The sequence below is a fragment of the Saccostrea echinata genome, unplaced genomic scaffold (assembly GCF_033153115.1).
Source record: "Saccostrea echinata isolate AGI-Se365-2 ecotype Australia unplaced genomic scaffold, CSIRO_AGI_Sech_v1 ptg000002l, whole genome shotgun sequence".
In the NCBI taxonomy this organism is placed as follows: domain Eukaryota; kingdom Metazoa; phylum Mollusca; class Bivalvia; order Ostreida; family Ostreidae; genus Saccostrea; species Saccostrea echinata.
Genome location: NW_026889751.1, coordinates 22,710,645 through 22,735,588, shown reverse-complemented (window position 1 = coordinate 22,735,588; position 24,944 = coordinate 22,710,645). Strand labels below are relative to the sequence as shown.

Here is a 24,944-nt window from a genome sequence, read left to right as displayed (position 1 = left end):
ATTTAAAAAGACTAATCATGGCTTTGCTGTTCTTGAGAAGAAGAATTTTAAAGATTATGTATTTCTGTGTAAAACTTTGATCGTCCATTGTGGCCCCACTCGCCCTGGGGGTCATGATTTAAACAAATTTGAATCTACATTACCCCACAATGATTCCACATAAGTTTCATATTTTTATTCACAGTGGTTCTTGAGAAGAAGATTTACTGTAATTGAATCAGAATTGTGAAAAAAATATGAATTTTTCAAATAATTTTACACAAAAAGGAAAATTTTGTTTTAAAATTTTGGTAAAAAGTGTAATGTACACTTTACAAAAAACTCCGTTAGTTTAAAAGCAGTGATCTTCAATATTCAACACATTGCAAAACTTCATATGTTTTCCTCCTATTAGCATAACACAGGCATAAAGCTGTGTCCTTGAGTGTGTTAATAACGTTTTCCTCACTTTTGCTCCAAACTCAGCATTTTAAAACCATGTAGATGTTGGACATTATGGCATTTTCTCCTTTTCTTTGATTTCCAATCCATTTCAATTTATCATATCTGTATGCTGGGGGAGGGGGATTCATCATTTTTTCAGGATATTGTATTATTCCTTCTGAAGACAAAAAATGTAATCTGGAACAAAGTTGAGGATACCATAGAAAATACTACAAGGATCAGAAATGATAAATGAAACCTTATTTCCTGTTCATCAACATGCAACATCATTATGTTGATCAATTAATGCTGTCACATTAAGTATAAACCTGCAAAAGTCGCTGATATTATGAAAGACCACTGCGTCGTTTTTATGAATTTAAATTAAGCGCTGTCCTTTTTACTAATTATATTTTTCAGTATTCTGACACATATTAAGCCATGATAAATATCAATTTCCTAGAAAATATGTCTGGTTTTACTCATATAAATGCATATTCCACCCATCATAAACTATACCAGTCCTTTTAAATACACACTCTTCATGACTGCATTATCTTCAACGGAACCATGCCCTGTTCGGTCTTACCTTCAAAGTACAATATATGAGTCTTTAAAAGTAAAAAAAAAGTAGAGATAAGACAGTTTTTTTTTGTTTCAAATGAGTTTGCGTGACATTTTCAGTCCTAAACATTTCAAAGTTTCAATATACATTGGAATACCTGATCTCGAAATTAAAAAAAAATCGTTACAGAATATGGAACAATTTAAATGTATGGTATTATTTCTGTCAAGTTTTTATATTAAAAAAATTAAGTTGCAATGTCTATATTCAAAAATTTTTTCAACTACGAATAAGTAATTTAAACTGAATTCTTTCTTGTAGAATTATATTACATTTTGAATTACACTATCTAATTTTCAAGCTTTGTTACTGCTCTAGTCTTAAAAAAGTTTTAATTAGGATAAAAACAACGTTTTGACTTAAACAATCAACACTTCGCGTTGTGATGTGAATCAATAATTGTTACATACAACAAAATAAAAGCTAGTCATTATTCTTTATTTGCATGTATAAAACAAAGTAATCAATCCAGTACTTAAAATGTAAGCTTATTTTTTCTTGTCCCTGGGATAAAACATTATATGCATCACTTATACGCATATTGCCTAAGCTGGTTATCAGATATCTAATTTGAGAATGTTATTATTCAATGAAATGTATGGAGATAACGAACAGTATTCAAGCTCAAAAGTCAATTAAACAATACAAATTTTGGAGCAGAGCAAACACGGACCTCTAAAACATCAGAGGTGGGATCAGGTGCCATGGAGGAGTGAGTATCCCCTGCCGACCGGTCACACCCGCCGTGTGCTCCTTGTCATGATAGGGTAATAACAGAAAAATCCGTCGACTATTCAGCGTGTAAATAATGGCCTAACAATTAGTATGAAAAACGTCAGTCAGCATTTGACTTAATGATAAAATGTATTTGCTGACAACGTCATTATATCGACCATAGAACTTACGAAATGACGACTTTCAACGAGACTGCTGATATTCTTGTTTCATCAACTTGTTTGTCAATAACTTACCTCGTTTTAGAAATTGTTCATACGTAGAGCATGCTCTTGCCTATCGAATCAACTGAGAGATATAAACCCCATATGCAGATGATGAAGGTATATTGCTGCATAAGTAAGGGAAGTTGACGATTGAAATGTCATCACGTTTATCATAAAGTTTGGTTGTTAGATTACCACTTACGTCTCTTTCTAGTAAAATATCCAAATATGAAACAGATGTGTCAGACTCTGTGGCATCTTTTACTTCAAGCTCACTGGGATATATCGTATCGACATACAAATGGAAATGGACAGTATGTCGTCGATATATCTAAATGTTGAGTTGAAGGCCACAGCAAGTGTTTCCTTCTTTTCAAGATTTTGAACAATTCTGCTTCATATGAATACAAAAATAGGTCTGCTAACTTTCCCCTGATTTCGGGGTTTATAAGTACAAAGTAAATTTGTTTCAATCTTTAAATAGTATTTTAAAACTATTCTTTTCTGATCTTTGAATGTTTTGTGAAAACTTTGTTTTAAAAATCAGATCCTGCCGATTCATAGCGACAATAATAGTCTATACGACAGTTCACTTGAATGGTACATGTATGATGAAATATTATAGATTATAATCTTTAAATCTTTTAAAAAATATACTGTATGTTAGTGTCAATTATGCGAGTTTGAAAAACATCAATCGTCCATTATCAAGGGATTTTAATGGTGATTCAACTGAAAAAATCTCAAAACGTTTTTTAATAGAATTTTTTAAAATATATTTTTGTAAATTTTATAATAATTTCCTCTTTACATGGGATTTATTTTTTTTTCTATTTGTTTGAATAGAAATACATATTAACATTTACATCTTCAGCCTCTTAAAATGGTAAGACAATGAAAATATACATGTAATGATAAAGAGTGTTTTGGTTAATGAATAAATGGACATTTAAAATGAAATAAAATCCCATTTAACCGCTTTGTTAATGTGACAGCTGGTGAAAACTGACATTCTTTTGAATAAAAGGGAAAAACTCCAAGGCGAATAAGATTGAGTAAATTTAAAACAGTGAACTCGTGATTGGCTGCTGAATTTAATTAATGAATCATATAAATACAAAGCTTTGTTCTAAGCTTATATTTTCTTTGAATTGCCTGGTAGATTTCAAAATTAAGACTTGGTTGTTTCAAAATATATATGAAAATGGTTGTATCAGTTGATAAATATTCCGTGCAATGTTCTTTGGTTGGGGATGGAATGGTGGGGAAATCTTCCCTTGCTAAAGCCATCACTGGACAAAGTCTGGACGAGGGATACACTGCCACCACAGAGGAAAGTTATTCTGCTTCTATATCAGTGAAAGGAGATACATATTCTTTAAATATCTTGGATTCATCAGGACAGGTAAATATAACTTTTATAAAAAAGTTTTTTTTTGTAAATACTGGTAGATCCTTTTTATTTTTAATAAAAAAAAGAGAGATGATGTTTTAACTGATCGTTCTTTTTGTAGCATGATTACGATAGCGTAAGGACACAGGGTTATAGAGACAACGACATATTTGTCGTCTGCTTCAGTGCTGTGGATCGGGAATCCTTGGAGAGTGTTCAGGATTTCTGGATCCCCGAAATCCGCCAGATCGATAGAAAACGCCCCATCATTTTGGTGGCAACTCAGACCGATCTAAGAGGGGAAGATACTTATCCCGTTACAAAAGCAGAGGGAAAAAACCTTGCAAAACAAATATGTGCTTTCAGTTACCTTGAGTGTTCAGCAGCACGACAGACTGGTATTACAGAGGTTTTCGAACAAGTCGTGATGGCGACTCTGAAGTACAGGAAGCGCCGAAGTCTCATCAAGCGAGTGTTTGGTCGTTGAACACTGATCGTCATGAATGTGTTGATCACCTTGAATGATCATGTTCAACATTCAAAGCATCTAGGCATTGGATAAATATTAGTAACAATGTTATTCTGGAATACAGTTTACAAATACTTCCTTTCGAAGAATGTCTTGGTAGACGATAAGCGTACACATTTTTTGGATGTATGAACATTTCCGGAAAGCTGATTTCGAGCATTTTGAAATCATGTATGTACCATGCTCATTGCAAGCAGAATGAATGCTATTATATGTGTGGGCATTTAAGGTGTACATGACGTGTTTGACTTGGAGAATTGCAGATATCCATATCCATTCTAGAAATGGATAGTTGATTCTATTTATCTATCCATTTATCTAGTATTGTGGTACTGGTGACATCCATCCACTAGGAGCCGATGAGATAATATTCCAAGTATTATCTGTTACTGAAGATGACTTGCGAATTTTGCAGACCTTGAAACACTTCGTTGATTAATTGTCGTAATGACAAATGATTGTATAATCAGTTTTTGGATTGTTTTGTGTCATTTACCTAACAAATTATAAAAGAGTGTCAAGATATAACATGTTTAAAATTAATGAACTTATCCTCTTTTCTTTTCTTATTTTGTCACTTTAATTTGGTACTAGTATTTGGGACACCGATCTTGTCTGTTTGGCTGTTACAAGAACTGTCATTGTTTATTAAAATGCATTTAAAAATAATGAATCATCTCATTTTTGTAAGCCAAAAGGCATACTGATCAGAAAGTTCTAAATATTCAGTGATTATCATTAGATCTAGTCTCGCTTATCTTTAATGTATATCTAACACTCATTGTATGAATTTCTAGGGATATATAAAAAATAAATACCATGAATACATCATAAGACGTAAAAATAAATTTTATATAGAAAATTGTGTATTGAGTTATCTTAAAATATTTATTAATGCGGCGAACCCCATTCATTCTATATTAGGAAGCTCGTAACACAATTATTTTCGTTTTTTATTAAGGTCAATGTACTCTTAATGTTTCTTGCAAATTTCAGAAGATCACTGGTTTACTGTGTTAAGATTATATCTAATCTTAGTATCTCTTCTTTGTGTATTTTCTAGATGCTATTTATTATACTGCTGACTTCACAAAAAAACATTAAGAATGGGGGTAGACAGCCATGGATAAGTATGCACGGTCAATTGCACCCAGGTGCATGACAACACCCTTGGCTGATGATAACTGCATCTTTAAAGCACCACCAACAGCTCTTTCAGAGTAAAACCAGCTGTGTTAAATTGTATAAGCTTTTGTTTAAAATCAAACCCATCTTCAATGAAGCCTAACTCCTCATAGATTTGCAGGTGCTACATAAATTAAATATCAAAAAGTGAACTGTCAGTGTGCATGTCAAATTTCAAAAGTAGTCCAGGTGAAATCGGGTAAGAAAGATTAAAGAAATAAGACTCCTAACAATCTGGTAGAAGGTACAGGAACAAAACATTAATGAATTATCAAGAAATATTGGCCTAATTTTTTTGATTCCAGAAATTATTTAAAAGCATGTCTTATCTAAAAATAGCATAAAAAGCCATTTTTCCTTTGTAAATATTGGCACAGCAATACATCATCCAGGTCGATTTTCGTACTGTTTGAGATATTGCATTTGTTATAACGTTTTTGAAATGAAACATATATTTCATAATTAAGGCGTTTTTCAATCTTAGACTACTTTTCAAATAAAATGAAAAAAGAAATTGTTTCCCAGTAAGTAAACACAGTATCACATTGCTAAATTTTTTCTTTATCACAGAAATAAATTGTTCATTGAAAATGGACATAACATTGCCTGTCATTTTGTATCAATGAAATAAAAAAAAATCTACAGAGTTATGTATGTTCTTTGATGTTCGATACACACCCTTTAAAAATACACCACAAATTAATTTAACAAACCACATTCTGCATATTTTTAATTTGATTCTTACAAATCAGAAATAAAGGAAATATTTCCTTTTGAAAATCATTCAAGCAAAATGTCATTAATGACATTTTTTATCATTTGTTCCAACAAAAAAAAAAGTTCTTTTTCTTTTATCAAAAGCGTGAATTAAAAAAAAAATTAAGAATTCAGATATCAAGTAATTCACACACTAAACCTTTTCAACGTCGTTTAAAGTAAGAATCTCACATCAATTTTAGTATAAAACTCAAGCAACAGACCAAGAATATTTGTGTTTCTTTTATTTTGTTAAAAAGATGTGTGTATTTTTTCAGATGTGTATTTTATGCTTTGGTTTTAACAAAGTTGTACAGTGTATAATTTTGTGGTAGAAACGTGTATACAACATAGTCTGGGGCTGGAATATGTAACTTTGTTCAAAATTTGACATTGATCCAGAGCTCTGCAAATCAGTCACCTTTTAGTAAATTTGAGCCACCTTTCAGTTAACCGAATAGCATAAATTCATCTTCTGTCTATTCGTAGAGGGTAGCGCGCATCATGTAATATGCCAGCAGAGCAATTGCTATTCATAACGCCATGTTCATTGAATAACCGTTGTTTATTTTATATACACGTATATATATATATATATATATATATATATATATATATATATAGAAAGCACAAAGAAATTCACTTTTTATAAGGATACCCACTTCCGCCCCAGCCCGGGGTTGAACTCATGACCTACGGAATCTGTCTCCTAGCAGTACAGGAACAGCGCGCTAGACCGCTCGGCTATCTAGGCAAGTCAAAAAACTTGCTTTCGATGCCGATGGAATTCTCGCGGCGCTGTCCTACACTACACGGTCATTGAGAATGGAAGTGAGATACAGTTATTTGGACATCAGTTTTATTAGAGGATCGTTACCAATACACGTTGTAATGAAATTTATTTTTATTTATAAAGCACATTTTACAACAACTCTTAAACTAACATAACTGCCCTAAGTGAAGAAATATTAATATAGAAAGCACAAAGAAATTCACTTTTTATAAGGATACCCACTTCCGCCCCAGCCCGGGGTTGAACTCTCGACCTACGGAATCTGTCTCCTAGCAGTACAGGAACAGCGCGCTAGACCGCTCGGCTATCTAGGCAAGTCAAAAAACTTGCTTTCGATGCCGATGGAATATATATATATATATATATATATATATATATATATATATATATATATATATATATATATATATATATATATATATATATATATATATATATATATATATAATGTTCGTCCAAAATATGTGTTCGAAATTTACCTTAAATAGACACTAATAATGTTTTTATTGTGGCTTTTGAGTATGAAAAATTCATCTTATCATTCAAAAAAAGTTAAATACCACTTTAATATTTAAAATCATGATGAAAAACGTGAATGAAAATGCAATTATTTTGCCGTAACACAGTGGGATAGCTTCGAAGCGGAAAAACAATCAAAAACACATTTGTTACAAGATGAACATTAAACTTGGTGAGAATATAATGATGTTCCAGTTGTCAACTAACTGAAACCACACCGGAAACAAGAGAGTTACAAGAGCTTGATGAATGAACGATGTCTACTGGTCATGTACTCTAGTGAGGACATTCTAAATCTAGTATGATCAAAACACTTCATCACCGAAGACAAAGAACAAAGAAGAAAATAGTTAAAATGAGTTCTAAAGAGCTGTACAATATTGTACCTTTCTTCTTTCTGAAGAATGTAATCCCCTGATTTTGCAAAATTCTCAAAGAAATCGTACTTTACATAGCAAAATATCCAATTTTCAAAGATAGAAATGGGGAAATATAATTCAGCTACATGTATGCATGTGCCACTACTTGGGCATACAAAGAAATTCTCCTTTCTGTTAATTCAATTATTAAAAATATTGTCGAGTCCGGAAAGTTGTCTAATGTCATATTGTAAATGTACTTCTCTATACTATAGATATTGCGACACTAATACAGCCAAGTGGTGTCCGGATTAGACAAGTTTTACTGTAGATTCTTCATTTTTGGCTCGTGTTATGATATTCCACATCAATAGACAGAAAGTATTGACTGATGTTGATCCATATAGAAAACATTTGTCTGAGCCAAGAAATTAAAAATTATGCACAGAAAAAGAATTAAGGGGGGGGGGGGGGGAGGGGTTCCAAGAACCCTCTCCCTTCCTAAAATTTTCATTTCTATCCAAAATTTAAGGAAGTATAGTGTAATGGATTTTTACCCCTCCCAAGCACTACCTTCCTGCTTTCCGGAAAAAATAATTATTAGAAATATAAATATTTCCAAATTTTCATTAGAAAAAAAATCCCTTTTCTTTTGAGCGCTTTGGCTTCCAATTTCATTGTGTCTTTTGTCTTTTATCGCATAGGCCATCATTAAAGGATAAATCTCGGGTGGAGCATTTCATATTCAGAAACATCCAGAACTGTAGTTCCCGAAACCTTAATGATTTACGAAAGATACATTTATAGAAATATTAAGTTCTGCTTTATTTTCATCCCCATAAATATAATTAATGATGAACAGTTATGCCTCAGAGTTACAGAGTCCATACATAATGCTACAATTAAAATTAACATTAAAACATATAATCAGTGTATAATCGTATATATATACATTTGTGGTATCTCTCTATTATATAAACATGCAGAGAGCAAATATCTTCATACCTGTATGAAGTTTTTCGAAGGTCATAGGTCATTACATGACCTAATCACACAGCGCAGTAATATCTACATAAAAAGACTTACTCCACTAAGCAATATAGCATGTTTTTCATGCATAAAAATGTACAAAATACGCAAGTAAAATAATAATAATTTTATTTAAAATGTAAACGAGTATTTAATACAGTTCTTGATCGATTTTACATAGAGAATAGAAAACTACGTGTTATAAGTTTCATGTCTGAGCTGCATAGCCTCAACGTTTACCCTTATTTTTCTCGCAGACCTCTGAATGCTATAATTTTTTTCCCATTAAACTTCACTCACAATAAATTTGAAAATCTGTTGAAAAATATCAATGTAATGCAATCACGCCACAAACAGCTGACAAACACTGCACTTTGGAAGTTCGGTAGGCACACCTCCATCATCGAGATCGTTGTGACGTTGTCTTTAACAATGTAAGCTGTCGCCAGTGTCAACATCATAAATTAATAAATATGCCCTACTGAAATCGTAGATTTTATGTTTTTGTAAAGTTTGTACTTGATTTCAAGTTATCTGGTCCGGACAAGTGTCAGTTCAAGTGTCTCCATCCATCCCTTTCCGACCGAAATTCCTCCAACTTTTTATTATCAAACATCGGACGTGTTTCTTGTGTTTTTTAAACATCGAATATGGATTCTCATGAATACAAAAATTCCCAGATACCAATATGCTCACTATAATTGATCACAAGTAGCCTTTCACAGAATATTCCCTTCAAAACAGAATCCTTTGCCAGATGAATTTGAAGCGTAACCGCTTTTCAAGCCGATTTACAACTAGCGTGATTTGTCAAAATCTACGACGTACAGTTAGTGCAATATTTATATTCGATTACATTCGATTGTCCGTCTCAAATGTATATATAAGTAATAAATAACAAGTTTAAAAACTTCAATGGGAATTGAAGTGGGTCGGTACGTGATCAAATCTTCTGAGAAGGCCTTCGGCCTTCACAGGATTTGATCACGTGACCGACCCACTTCAATTCCCATTGAAGTTTTTAAACTTGTTATTTATTTCTTAAGTGAAATAATATAAGGTATGCATTATAAAATAGTAGAAAAATCTTAATTACTGTTATGAGAATATATTACAATTAAGAATGACTTTCCATCATGAATGTATGACACTTTTTTCTTTAGTGCTTAATATTTGCCCTACTTCAGTCTTGTTTTCATAAAATTATTGCTTGCTCCCGATTTGTATTGTTTTAATGGACTTTGAGCTTGAATACTGTTCGTTATCTCCATATTTCATGTTTAATTTTTTGATGGGGTGGGATGGGAGTGGGGATGGTGAGTTGAAGTTTATACCTAATTTGTGGGCTTGAGATAATTCTTGCATAAGCGTCGAAACATCGAACTTTGACTCGTTTCTGATACCTACATTTGAAAAATATGCCTTTTATCCTAACCTTAATTTTAGGCCCCTATTTTCTAATTTAGAGACCAAGTTAAGATCAATAGTCTCATTTATTGATGTCATGCTATGTCATTTAGAAGGAATCTGGATTTAATGACATGGTTTTTTACTGATGAAATATATTGGTAAATTTAAATATCAACTACAAATGTATTACGTTTAATATTCAGGGTATAAATGGCTACAGACTGTAAACGTTATGCAATACAAACGAACCATTGATGCACAGAATAAGGTTTGTTGCAAAACGTAAACTGCACAGTACCACGTAGTGACACAAGATATGTCTTCAATTTATTAAATCGAATTACTGTGATAAATATTGATCTAGTTATAAACTATAGACCCGCCGTGTAATGGAGATGTGACAAGGCGGTACATTTACACAAAACATCATTGTATATAGCTGCCGGACTGAAAAGTGCTTCCTTCTTGTCTAACAAAGAAAGGTACCTCGGTTACCCTTTCTTTTAATAAACACTTTACAGTGGTGAATTGTACTTATATCAAAATTATATTTATTGGCATTTTATTCAATGTCTTTCAGTTCAATATGCACCGTCTGTTCCTTGGCGTTCAGTGTATTTATGTACTAGCTAAAAGTAAATGTTTTAATGATAGTGTAGTGCAATGCCATCAAAGTGGAGTCTGATATTGAAATATTTTGAACATTAAAATACAGTCTATTTCTGTCTTGAGGTACAAAGGCGATCAGTTTAATAATATTTCATTCCATTTTTGAATAGTCTAAATAAAAAAGTCTTGAAATATTAAATCTTTCATTTATAAAGGAAATAAAAATTTGATGTCCAAATTCTACGAGTTTTGAAGATTACTGCTTTAACATTAATGTTGGTGGCATTATTACCTGAAATCTACTTATATATTGATGCATAAAAGTCATCCAATTTTGAAATGTCATTGACTTTTTAATAGGATTGTAATGGATGTTGTTTGATAAAAATGAAATTTTCACTTACATCCATAAAACGTATTTTAATATGACATACATTTAATCTTTTTTTTTTAATTTAAAATATTTTAATCTTTAAATTATCATCCATGTAATGATCGATACATAAAAAGCATAGCCAGACAGTCACAATCATGGATGAAATATAAAATACTCAGTCTTCAAAATATTGAAATTCAATGGTTTAATTGTTGAATGGATTAATTATAATATAATTGTCCAAAAAAAGTGTCCATCAAAATCAAAAAGATTTCTCAATGCAAAAAAAATTTACATATCAAAAGGACAAGCACTTCTTGTTATTTTTTTTGTGTTGTTAATTGTGTTTTGCGGTGACCCGTCTTTTGCGTCTGTTTAATAATTAATAAGGTTCATGATAACATTAATCGTCCCCTTTTTACTTTTTTTCTTTGTTAATGATGTTTTACATCAGGATGTAGATTTAAAAAAAATTACTTTGAATGAGGGCAGGTTGACCATACGTTTTTGTCACCTTGTTTATATCGGCGATATTAATCGTTGATGATAAGACGGCATATCTCCGGGAAAGAAACAACTTTTTACTAAATGGTATTTAGCCGTAATACAAAAGAGAAAGCGTGCCGCAGGGGTGTCCACTTTGACAGTTACTATTAGTAATGACCGATAAAATAGCCATTAGTGATACAAAATGTGATGGAAATTTATTTTTGATGGCAGATTTGCATTAAAATGGTGTCAAATAAAATATTTATAGCAACAAATTAAGGTCTTAGCACTGGTTTGAATTTCTTCATAGGTATTTGACCGTATTTCATTTCTTCCATTCAATTTTTCTATTAATTTTATTACATTGACATATCTATGTATTGATTATTTTTTCTTCATCTTTATTTCAACTTCAACACATTTATGATTATTTTTTTTCTTCAACAAATATAGAAAGTCTATTTCTATGGTTGTACTTACGCACAAACAATTTTTAATGTTGGAAGAAAAAAAATCTTTAAAAATATAAATTGAATAAAATAATGAAACGATAAAATTATTCATTTACTGCAGAATAAAACACTTATTATCCGTAATTAAGTTGATCAACTTATGTCCCTCAACATTATTTTAGCAATGAAAATTGAATGATAATGACGAAAAAAAAAATGCAGGATCCCGTTTCTTTTTGGCAACTTTACATAAATGAGCACAGCTTTCTAAATAGACAGACATCTGCCCTTATCATGTCCATAATTAAATAAATTGCAATGAGAATGCTAAACAACGGCTTTTGTGGCCTGTTTAAGAATAATGCATTCATTGCTGTCAGACGAAATTTTCTCTGACTTGCTATTTCCTCCTCAAAATCTTCAAAAAGAAAACTAAGATGATATGAGTAGTAAAACAAACAAACGGCGATTTATTGTCTTCACGGCTGAGTGACAGTCGCCACGCGCCGTCCGTCATCCTACCTGAGTAAGAAAAGGAAATAAGTAAAATCCAGGTAAAACCCAGAGGGTAAAAATAGACCTACCGAAACGACCTGCGATTGGCTGGTTATATTGCCACCTTATAAATACCGAGAACCGCCCGTTTTACGCTTAATAATCGGAAGATTACTGTGGAAGACAATTTACACTACTGCTAGAGCTTGAGTTATAATGGTTGTAGCAATGGATAAATTTACAGTGCAATGTTCTTTGGTCGGTGATGGAATGGTGGGGAAATCTTCCCTAGCTAAAGCCATCACTGGACAAATTCTGGACGATGGATATATTGCCACAACAGAGGATAACTTCACTGCCTCCATGTCAGTTGCAGGAGACAAATATTCTCTCAGCATCCTGGATTTATCAGGACAGGTAATTATCATTTTAAAATTATAAACCGGTTGAATACTTCCTTTTGAATGAATTAAGTGAATTTCTACCATTTTAATGATGAAATAGTAATAGTGTTGTTTTATTTTTTTCAGCATGACTATGAGAAAGTCAGAACGCAGGACTACAGAAGCAACGATATTTTTGTCGTCTGCTTTAGCACAGTTGATCGGGAGTCCTTGGAAAACGTCAAAGATTTTTGGATACCCGAGATTCGCCAGATCGACAGAAAACGCCCCGTTGTTTTGGTGGGAACTCAAACCGATCTTAGAAAGGAGGGTTCTAGCCATGTTACTAAAGAAGAAGGTGAAAATCTCGCCAAGCAGATTGGGGCATTTAGTTATCTGGAGTGTTCAGCGGTGCAGAAAACTGGCGTCAAAGACGTTTTCGAACAGGTCGTGATGGCAACCCTTAAATGCAGAAAGCGCCGATCCAGCCTCATCAAGCGAGTTTTCAGCCGATGAAGACCCCGGTGCAGCAATGCATGGATTTAACTTAAATATGATTACCCGATCATATGAATTCTCAGTGTCCAAAAACGCTGTCATGGACTAGCGAGAACTTTCGTAGTGTCAAGTGGGAACTCTTGATTCGAAATAGCTGGTTGTGACTGAGCAAGAGGATACTAGCAATTTACTGAGTAGTCATCTTCAACTCAAAAATACGACGTGTTTGCACAGAATTTCCACAACAGACATTTTGCTTTCGTAGAATTCAAAATCAAACGGTAATTCTAAACACGTTGTTTTTGAGCAAGTCAAAAACTGTGCCTTTTTATTAAAGACATTGAAAGACTGCCTTTCCTCATAACAAAGGTGCATCTTAACCAAACAGTACAGGGCGTATAACGTGTTCCTCTTCACAAAACCATTTAATGGATCTGAACTTTCCTGAAGCGATAGCTCACCTTCGGGCCAGTAGTATATTCTTTGATGAAACCCATCAGGTGTAAAATAATATTCCATCATCATGATTTTCTTCTTAAGTGGCATGACTTTACAATATGTGAGACCCTGACACTTACTTGATTTATTGCAATAATGATCTATTAATGTAAAATTGTGTCTGCAATTGAACCTTTGTAAAGATATCACCATGCTATGAAGAATAAATGCATTAAAATTATTTTACCTGTCCTTTTAATTTTTTTCTTGTTTGTGGTTTTATAATGCCTATGATCATCACCTTTCTTCCTAATCTGAAAATGCCCTTTTTCAGATTACATAAAAGGCCGTTTTAAAATTCAAGGTTGCCACACTCGCGCTTACACAAGCAGATTTATAATGCTAGAAAGATTAATAATACTACTTGAGGATAATAAAAGAAAACTGGTAATTTCAAGGCTGATCTCCAAAATTTGTTAAAATTGGTGTCACTCTACTCCTTCGTGAAAAAACCACTCTTGTTAAATGAATACATGTATTATAGGGCTGTCAATGAACAATTTAATTGTCAAGAAGAATACCTTTTTCAAATTGGCGTGCATGTGTACTAAAAATTGAGTTTGTGATTTGAAAAAGATTGCAGGTTTCTAGACGTAAGGTTTCTGATTACAATCAATACAAATCTGTGTTCATAAAGGCAACCATGGGACATTTATCCTAATAGCTGCAGATTTTTATCTGAATTGCACGAAGTGAGGATTTTTTAACATTAAAATATACCTTTTCTTTTTTTTTTGAATATGATGCTTGTCTTGCTAAAAACAGGATAAAACTAGTACCTTATTGGGTTAGTTTACTGTAGCTACATTGTATATATTAAGTCGATCCCAAATTATCAAGGACCTGATAATATACAAATATTAAACTTTTGATTTAATCTTGGCAAAGAGGTCTACATTAAAATTAAAGACATACATATCATGATTGGTGTACCCGAAATAATTTGGAAAAATACAAACGACCTTGCATGTGTATAAACGAACTACATGTGCTTATATATGCGAGCATATCCAGTAGTTTAGGATGCTACACGTTTGCTAAAGTGTGTTCAAATATATGACCTTTTTTTTTTATAAAGATGTTTATTATGTCGGCCTAACTTAACACAATTTATTCTTGTACCTTGAGATGGAAATCCTCCATGTCAGAAATATATTTTGAAAACTTCATTTATTTATTAACTTTTGTTTTAAATCTGTCATTTTGTCAGAACATAATTAACATCAAGATCTCCTTTAATAAGTATTGGGAATAAGCGCACGGGAATACGAACGTGCACTCATAGCAAGGTTGCAAAACATGTTTGTTTACAAAGACTTCTAGATATACATTAAGAGAGCCCCTTTGTGGAGTCTTTCAATGTATCATAAAGAAGACCGAAACTGCTTACAGCTTTTATTTATTTTTACTTTCATGGCTTTATATGTAAACTTTCAATGAACTGTAAAAAAAAGATTCACTTATTGAAAAGAGTACCCTTGCAAAATCTACATAAATGGGGAAAAATAACATTACAAGATAGCAAGACGTCAAGGTTGTTTCTGGTTTCAACGCTTTTACATGACCCCCCCCCCCCTCCAATGGTTATATATGCTACTGAATAAATTTAAGAACCCTCTATACACTGCACACTAAAGAGTTCTGATTCTGTGGTATTTTTATGTATTTAGGGTAAACTGCCTTTAGATCTAAAATAAAATAAATTGAAATCTACAGTTTATCAATCAATTTCTAATCAATTCAAGCATTCTTAACAATTTGAGAGGCCAAGATAAATTAATTGAACACCTCATCTGCATGCTTTTCCCCCACTTAAGTGATTTCTGTTCATCAATACTTTGTTGACTTTGAATATTTTTCCTGGGGGTAAATGCATATGCCAAGTACACTATGTTGAAAATGATATAAATACGCTAAATATTTACACCTTTATACAATATAATTTTCTCAATGTCCAAAAAAAAAAAAACAAAAACAAAAAAAAAAAAACAACAAAAAAACAAAAAAACAAAAAAACACCATTTTCATTTAGTGTAGAAAGGGTCCTTAATGCTGTTTTAACAGAAGTGTCCTTTACCAGATCCGAAATGGAAATGTGCAGAACTTAAAATAAACCCCGAGCTTATATACGCACATTGACAGTAATAATATGATTAACTTGTTTTAAAGTCAATTTGGAAGGGAAAATGTCATAGACGGGATTATATTTAATTGATCTTTTTTGATCGATCGCCCTTTTAAAGAGGAATTCATCATTGGTAAAATTTTAATTCAATTTTCCAAGTAGAAAACAATTAATCTGACATGCTGGTTAACGATGACAAAGAATATCAAAAATATCTAATGAAGAAAAAGATGCATTGTGTTTATGAATGACAATTTGTTTTTTAGTGATATTGTTTTGTAATTAATTTGAATGTCCGTAGATTTAATTACGTTTTTAGATATTGTTTTATAATTAATTTGAATGTGTATTGAATGAATTAATTTTTTTTATGATTAGTCACTCATGAAAATGACTTCATGATGAAAAGTATAGTCTTCGCTTTGACGGAATCGCTGCACTTAACTGCATTTATAAATCCTTGGCAGTTTTGTGCATGGGTGGCTTTGTTTACACTGTGTATATTTTTGCTCTCTGGGACCGATAATTACATATGTCTGTTCATAATACTTAACACGATGTGCCGCGCCATAAAACATGCATTTTTATTACCCAAAACGCATTCAACGACGGTAAAATGGTGTTGGTTAGTCCTTACAAATTAATAAGACACTATCGAATGACAGTCATATATAAGTAAAATTACTTACATCGGTCGGATCAAACAAGACTTACGGTCTTCAGTAGACAATATATAATACATTTTCTACTACACTCTCTATATGCAACAAAATAAAAAACAAAACCGAGCGCACTGCCTGGCATCGTCATATTTTTATTTTATTACCGCCATAATTCCTGTATGTATATTCAGTTATTGATACTACCTATATTATAGTATGTCTTATATACATGTATGTATTTTGCTTTCTTGCAAGTTCTTGAATTAGCCAAGAAAGGGCTAAAATGACGATAAAAATCAGTAAATTAAACAAATAATGTTCAAAGAACCTGAAACATGGAATTGTTTAAGGCTCGTCAAAAATATTAATAAATTGAAAAAGTAAAATATGGAAATCATTTTTTTTCTTCAATTGGAAATCAAATATTAAAATTAATAAGTCCTTAAAAAACGTCCTTTATTGATATCAATGGTTTTCATTTATTCAGAACTGACTGGAAAACAAGGAAGGTATTGGACTTTTTAATTAAAGATTCAAATTTCCCCTTTCATTTTGACATTTAAAAATAACAATGTTCTTTCTATTTTCAAGCAAATGTGTCTAATCAAATTAAGAAATATGTATGTTAGAAATCAAATATTTCTAGTACATTGATACGTTTTTATGTCATTTTACAAACTAATTAATTGAACTTTCTTTTGGGCGATTCATTGATAAATGAATGATTGATTGTTTTGTATTTCCAATCAAATCCATTTAGAATTAATTTTCTTAGGGTTTAATTCAAATTTTTCCTGAGGCGTTCCCCAGATACAAACCGTTGACAGAATTGTTACGAGTGACAAGAATAAAAAAAAATCTGAACAGGTTATCTGATTGATACATATAAATCTAAAAACTGAAATAAAGAAAAAGACTGTTACTTTTCATTTATTATTTTATTGTTTATAGTTTATAAGCATAAATAAAGCATTTTTTTTTTAAAAATGAGGCAAAATGAAAGATAGATTAATCCACTTTGTTTAGTGAAATGCAATTAACATTTGGATGTTTATTTGAAGGAAGGGTATCATGACCTGGTTGAAATGAGGGTAAAGTGGACGCAGCTCAACAACCTTTTCTAAGTTCAGTGGCATTTTATTGCTTTAACCTAAAGACCTTTCTAGAAATAGAAGCAAATTTGTGAGAATCTTCTAAATATTGCAGATAGCCATCTGTCCTAAAAAAAGAATTTTTAATTGCATCGTTCAATGACTTTGTTACCAATACATAACCAGTCGGTCGATATATCCCGAGGCTTTCCGACCATCAAAAGAAGTGCAAGCGGGAATTGTTAAGATATATAACCTTACGGCGGAGGAATTTCACACCTCGGCTGGTTCTGGCGGTCAGCGGGTCAATCGGCTGTTAAACTCGGAGTGCAAGAAGAACTCGTTATGTCATCTGTCAACAAAACACAATCAATTTTAAATAGTTTAGCTTTACAAATCAACAATGATTGGATCATTAATGGTAATATGTTACAAACTGTGTCAGCCGGTGACCGGGGCAAAGATGGATGACTGCACCCTCGGCATCATGGGAGTTTGCACTCAGCCTCGACCCCTGATTAATTGTTCGATGGTTAATCAAGATGAATTAAAACCGACAACCGGAAAGGAATTTGAACTTGTGACATTTGAGCTGATTGATATATTTTTGTATTTAATTATGTTATATTAACAGTTTTATCTTTTTTTTCCCATGCTCAGCATGTCATGAATTTTCTTATGTTTTTTTTTTGTTATACATATTTCTTAATAAACTTTTTTTTGTCTGAAGAAATAAAATAAAATAAAAAATTAAAAAGGAGTCTCTCTAGGAAAATCAACTTCTTAAAGTCTAATGTTAAAATGTGCATTTTTTGAAAGAATATAGAAATATGATACATGTCAGGCCCGTAGGAAGCAATTTCAGTTGGAGGGGGGGGGGCACAGCCAAAAATTTTCAGTTGGGGGGAATTTTTTTAGTTTAAAATAAAGTATTCTATATGTAAGCTTTTGACCAAGTTCAAGTTCAAGTTCAATTTATTCACTCAAACCAATTAATGGTACATGAGGTTCTATGTACAATATATACAAAAACAATATACAAGATACACGTGAAATGGCGGAAATACATTCAAATTATAAAGTAACAAAAAAAAAAAAAAAAAAAATTAATAAAGTAGTACTTCTCGGCTTTGGTTTTAGTATGTTAAACCCACAGTCTGATAGTAAGTAATTTGTAGTTTATAACAGTACTTATGTTTGTGTGTAAGTCATTAATTGTGTATTATCTCTGTTGCTGCGTGACCCTCTAATTGTCCCTACTCACGACCGTAAGATTATCTTTAATTCCGCAACTATAAAACAAATTAAAGGAAGAAAGGGCACCAAAACTAATGAGATATGAATACCTAAAATTAGTAAATTGCTTTGGGAAAAGTACCGTTGGGGTAATGTATTTCCAGTTTCAAAGAATTACCAACAATTATTTAAATTTTGAATTTAAAAAAAAAAAGGAAAAGGAAAAACAGAAGACCCTGCCCTAAAAATTTAAAAAAAACCCCACACTTACAAACGATTTTCCTCGAAAATGAATTCTAAATAATATTTTTGTACATTTAATAAGAGTCCATTTATTTCTTACATGTATTCGCATGATTACTATAGTTATGATTATTATTAAGAAAGTAAAATTTTATTTCATGTTTTCATCTTCTGAAACCCCTTAAACTTTTATATCGGTTTTTGAAGCAGTACGTAATCAACTACATGTGCATGTAGCTGTTTAAAAATGTACAATTTAGACAAATACAGAATTCATATGACAGGAATATCCATATAAACATAATGGTTTACTTTTATTCATAATTTACATGAATGAACACTCCATTAATTGTTGTGTACTTAGTTTAACTGTGTTTATTTTTATTTATTTCTCTTAAATTAGAGGGCTTTACCTAGTACCAGCGATAACTGAGGTCGGATAAAGAAATAAATGACAATTGTTTGTCGCCACTTCATCTCTGCAAGTGTTTATACAAGATTCCAACTGAATAAACGACGGAGTTTGGTGTACTTTAAAAAAAATAGAGCATGGTTACATTATGCAGTATTTTTTTATTTATACAATAATATCTTAATTCTGATGTATTTTTCAGATAAAATATTGCAGATATTTGACAGATATTGATGAAATCTATAAAATCCAATATTGTGTCGCCGTTGTTGTTTATTTGGACGTTTTTCAGAAAAGTTCTTGGAAAAAAGTCATAACAATCTCACTAATACAAGAACTATTTATTTTACACCAACTTAAAAATATGAAACTGCACCTTAATCTACATTCAAAGAACTGAGTTTCTTTTGTATGTATACAGCATTTGACTGCTAACACTTGGCTAAAGAAGGACACATGAAAAGTTTCACAGCTCGATTACTTCCAAATACATTATTTAAAGAAAATCTTTTTTTTTCATTTCTTAAAAGTAAACAGGACGCAAATTCTCATTAAAAGTCAATGAATTTGTTCAAAGTAACATTTCTTTTTCAATGTTTTGCTGTTCTAGTAAACCTTATATAACTAGTTAAAGGATACAAAATATTTCTGATAATTATTGCACAATTTTTAAGGAAATTTCAAAGTTATTAGTAAAAATTAATCAGCACAGAATGAAGACTCTAATAATATTTAGCAACATTTGAAACTGGATATTATTTTACGACAACATCTCAAGCAATTATGTTCTATCCTGTGTTTCATGCACTTTCTAGAAATTAATTCGGAATTGCGGCATTAATTGCAACAGAAAAAATGTTGGAACAAACCATTAGCTTATTCCTAAGTTTCTAGGAATTTTAAGAGGAAAATAAACATGTGAAAAAAAAAAATGAAATAAGGGCAGACCTTTATTTTTTTATGCCAATCATGTCTATTTGTTATATGCAATGGTAATGTTTTATTTAATTAAGAAGAGTGCGATTAACCAAATAATGACACTTCTTTGTGAATATCATAATAAACTGATTTCCCATATTTTTCACATTTCAACATTTTAATTGGCTCATTTGAGCAACTGCAGAGAAAAAAAAAACACATTTGCGGCCTAGATTTAGGGAGACGTTTATTTGTTAATTTTCTATGTAATTATGTTAAAGATGACATAAGCTATGTAAAAGTAGAAAACGCAACAATTAAGGTATTACGATGTGAAATGAACTTTTCAAGTAAAACTTGGAAAGAACCAATAGCAAACTTAAGCAAGGCATCTGGAATCTGAAATGTATTCTCAAAATTCTAATTTTATGATCTTTTCTTTAATCAAAAGATGCGTCAAAAAGTGTATTTCATTCCACTTTCTGAAGAGAAAGGATAATTAAAAGCTCATAAGATTTCATCTTCTGATTTTATTGGTGGGTGTGCAGGCTGCAGACATCAAGGACAATTTGGAGATAGACTGAAAACATATTTGGTCAGTTGTTGGCCAATAGCATAATGTACATGATTGTAATTATCTAGATATAGAAACAAAACAATAAAAAGTTTAATCAATTTCAAGGAAAAATTAAAAGTCAACTGGGTGATGGCGTTCACCAATTTGCTTTTCATGCGTTGCAAGATGTGCAGAAATAATTTAAATGCTGGTTTTAAAACTGATCTGGAATTCTAAAGCTAAGTTCAAGTAGAATTCATTTTCAGCACGCAAATTTTAATTCTTATTTAGTGGTTAAAATAATTGAATCATGTATTTATTTTCAAAAAGAAAAGGATTGAATGCTTGCCGAACTCTCCACCCTTTGTACAAGTCACAAATTTTAAATCTCTGATTATACACATGTATAAGTAAAACAGAAGAAAACAAGATATGTTTGTGAAACACTGATGCCCCCGGCAGCTTATGGCGAAGGTTAAAGTTTCTCAAATGCAAGTCAAAATCCAGGCCAAAAGATAAAAAATGTTAAATTTGAAAGCCCTAGCTGCAACTGTTCAAAAGTTATGGCGAAGGTTAAAGTTTTTTAAAAGTAAGTAAAACATCAAGGTCAAGGTCAAAGTTGTTGGTATCCAAAGGAAGGTCTTGTCACAAGGATTACATATGTAAAGTATGAAAGTCCTAGCACCAATCATTCAAAAGTTATGGCCAAGGTTAAAGTTTTTCGAAAGTAGGTCAAACTCCTATGTCAAGGTCAAAGGGTCAAAGTGGTTGGTATCCAAAGGAAGGTCTTGTCAAAAGGATTACATATGTGAAGTATGAAAGCCCTAGCACCAACCATTCAAAAGTTATGGCCAAGGTTAAAGTTTTTCAAAAGTAGGTCAAACTCCTAGGTCAAGGTCAAAAGGTCAAAGTGGTTGGTATCCAAAGGAAGGTCTTGTCACAAGGATTACATATGTGAAGTATGAAAGCCCTAGCACCAACCATTCAGAAATTATGGCCAAGGTTAAAGTTTTTTTAAAAGTAGGTCAAACTCCTAGGTCAAGGTCAAAGGGTCAAAGTGGTTGGTATTCAAAGGAAGGTGATGTCACAAGGATTACATATGTGAAGTATGAAAGCCCTAGCTCTAACCGTTCAAAATGTATGGCCAAGGTTAAAGTTTTTCAAAAGTAGGTCAAACTCCTAGGTCAAGGTCAAAGGGTCAAAGAAGTTGATATCCAGAGGAAGGTCCTGTCACAAGGAATACACATGTGAAGTTTGAAACCCCAAGCATCAACTGTTCAAAAGTTATGGCCAAGGTTAAAGTTTTTCAAAAGTAGGTCAAACTCCAAGGTCAAGGTCAATAGGTCAAAGTTTTTGGTATCCAAAGGAAGGCCTTGTCACAAAGAATACACATGTGAAGTTTGAAACCACAAGCAGCAACTGTTCAGAAGTTATGGCCAAGGTTAAAGTCTCATAAAATTTTGCAAAAGTAGGTCAAACTCCAAGGTCAAGGTCAAAACGTCAAATATGATGGTACTTAAAGAAAGGTCTTGTCACAAGGAATACACATGTGAAATATGAAAGTCATAGCTCCAACCAATCAAAAGTTATGGGCAAGGTTAAAGTTGACAACAGACAGACAGACAAACAGACAGACAGATAAACAGACAAACAGACAGACAGGACAAAAACAATATACCCCCGGGATCTTTCGATCCGGGGGCATAAAAATAAGACGTTCATATGCAGTATTTATATCGATAATACATTTATATTGTATTTTTTTTTGCATTTTTTATTAAGGAAGTAGTTTAACAAACTTGTTTTCCATTTAAATATATTTGTGCAGTACAGTAGCTCTCTTTGATTGATTGATCGTATGCTGTTTAACGTCCCATTTGAGAATTTTTCACTTATATCGAAACGTCACCAAATACCGGTGAAGGGCTTTTACTATGCACTCATGGTCATTGAGCAGTGAGGGATCTTTATCGTGCCAATACCTGTCGTGACTTTTATGGTCTCATCCGAAAGACCCGCAATTTTCCTTCAAAGTGCTAAGCGCTTGGCGAAGGAACTTCTTTTTATCGACTTCTGGGAGTTTGAACCCACAACATTCCGATCACGGCGCCAGCGCTCTACAGACCGAGCTACCGTGACTGTCAGCTCTCTTTCAAGTCCTGTGTCTATTGCAGTCTATTCTAAATACATCATATCATTAAAAAATTTAATCAATGACTGGCGAGTAATAAATCTATTGATGTATGTACGTAGGTAGATTGGTGGGTGGGTGGTTCGGTGTGAGATTTGTTAAATCCATTCCATCTTCGATAGCTCTATTATACTCTAATGTGGATGTATCGGGAAATTTTTTTAAAAAGGTGTAGAAACATATATTCTTGTACTTTGGCAAAGTACCGAATAAACTTTAATAGACAAAACAGTGGAATCATTATTAGATCATGTTAAAGTTAAAATGAACATTAAATAACTACGTATAGCTGAGTTAATATTCTACTTGTATACTTTTATGGTTTTATTGTGGTCCAAACTAGTAAGACTTGTATCATGAAACCAATTCATTAAACTAATTTTGAATATGACTCATATTTTGGCCGCAAGGAGAGCTCCAGTTTTGCAAACAACCCTAACATTATGACCCTCATTAATTTAATTATAATTTTTTATTGCTGAAATGTCGTCAAATTATCACTACTGTCGTATGAAATTAAGCAAGAAAATAATCTATTGTTTTAATGTTTTAAATAAACAATAAAAAATTCTATTATGAAAATAATTTTGAAATCATTACCGCGCTATAGTTGAAATATTTGGTATCTCAAAGCATTTATGGAAATACTTATTTACATGTACTTACTGGTACAATATACTTTTTGCACTAGTAAAATCAAATCCAGAGATGCAATTTGCTGCAGTTTTCTTTATATGAAGACTTCAACGTTTCAATCGTCAACTCCCCTTACTTATGTAGCAATATACCCTTATCACCTGCATATGGTGTTTATGTCTCTCAGGTGATTCGATACGCAAGAACATGTTCCACGTACGAACAATTTTTAAAACGAGGCAAGCTATTGACAAACAAGTTGATGAAACAAGAATATTAACAGGCTCATTTCGCAAGTTCTATGGTCGATACTCTAACCTTGTCAATAGAAACAATTTATTATAAAATCAAATGCTGACTGACGTTTTTCATACTAATTGTTAGGCCATTATTTTTCCTTTTTCCTTTTTTCCCAATCATGACAAGGAGTACAAGGCGGATGTGACTGGTGGGCAGGGGATGCTCACTCCTCCATGGCACCTGATCCCACCTCTGATGTTTTAGAGGTACGTGCTTGCTCTGCTTCTTATTTGTATTGTTTGAATGGACTTTTGAGCTTGAATTCTGTTCGTTATTTCCACTTTCAATGAAAACGGTGAAGAAAACGAACGTAATCCAACTAATAAATCCAGTAAAAAATACGAACGGCAAAAACTTTAAACTTTAAACGAAATGGTTGAAAGCCTTGTAACATCAACTTTTTTTCAGTTAGCATGTCTTTTTAAAATATTGATCGTACTTTTCTAAAGTATCGATCAGTTGGAAGACCATATGCAGGTGATTGTGGAAGATTACTGCATATAAATAGGAGAAGCTGGAGTCATCCCGTTCGTCATACAGTTTAGTTATTAACTGGCCATTAACGCCTTATTACATGTTACAATGACCATACAATACAGTAGTATTTATGCATACCTTACAAATGATTTCATCGTTACAAATTAAATTGTAGGTATATAAAGTGCAATAAGAAGCAGAAATAATAATAATCGTAAGAAATGAAATTAAAATCATCACAGCGAAATATTATCTTAAGGTTAATGTATACTTCAAAGGTGATTATTTTTATCTTCATAATTTTGAAGGGGAAGCCCATTGCCATAAATACATGA

The 24,944-nt window shown here is 32.2% G+C and overlaps 2 protein-coding genes across 2 annotated transcripts; both read left to right on the top strand.

The window, feature by feature from the left end:
* The first annotated feature begins 3,193 nt into the window (after nt 1-3,193).
* LOC133201662 (cdc42 homolog) lies at nt 3,194-3,924 on the top strand. The gene is made up of 2 exons (XM_061337453.1): nt 3,194-3,394; nt 3,504-3,924. The coding sequence occupies exons 1-2, from the start codon at nt 3,194-3,196 to the stop codon at nt 3,867-3,869; spliced, it is 567 nt and encodes a 188-aa protein (XP_061193437.1). The 3' UTR covers nt 3,870-3,924.
* An 8,640-nt stretch (nt 3,925-12,564) lies between these two features.
* LOC133201651 (cdc42 homolog) lies at nt 12,565-13,954 on the top strand. Its single transcript, XM_061337442.1, has 2 exons — nt 12,565-12,800; nt 12,914-13,954. The coding sequence occupies exons 1-2, from the start codon at nt 12,600-12,602 to the stop codon at nt 13,280-13,282; spliced, it is 570 nt and encodes a 189-aa protein (XP_061193426.1). The 5' UTR covers nt 12,565-12,599; the 3' UTR covers nt 13,283-13,954.
* Nucleotides 13,955-24,944: the final 10,990 nt, after the last annotated feature.

Bases quoted from the DNA above. Each gene is read 5' to 3' on its own strand.
- LOC133201662 (XM_061337453.1), top strand. From the start codon at position 3,194: ATGGTTGTATCAGTTGATAAATATTCCGTGCAATGTTCTTTGGTTGGG. The intron at 3,395-3,503 runs GTAAATATAACT...TTCTTTTTGTAG, and splicing joins TCTTGGATTCATCAGGACAG to CATGATTACGATAGCGTAAG.
- LOC133201651 (XM_061337442.1), top strand. From the start codon at position 12,600: ATGGTTGTAGCAATGGATAAATTTACAGTGCAATGTTCTTTGGTCGGT. The intron at 12,801-12,913 runs GTAATTATCATT...TATTTTTTTCAG, and splicing joins TCCTGGATTTATCAGGACAG to CATGACTATGAGAAAGTCAG.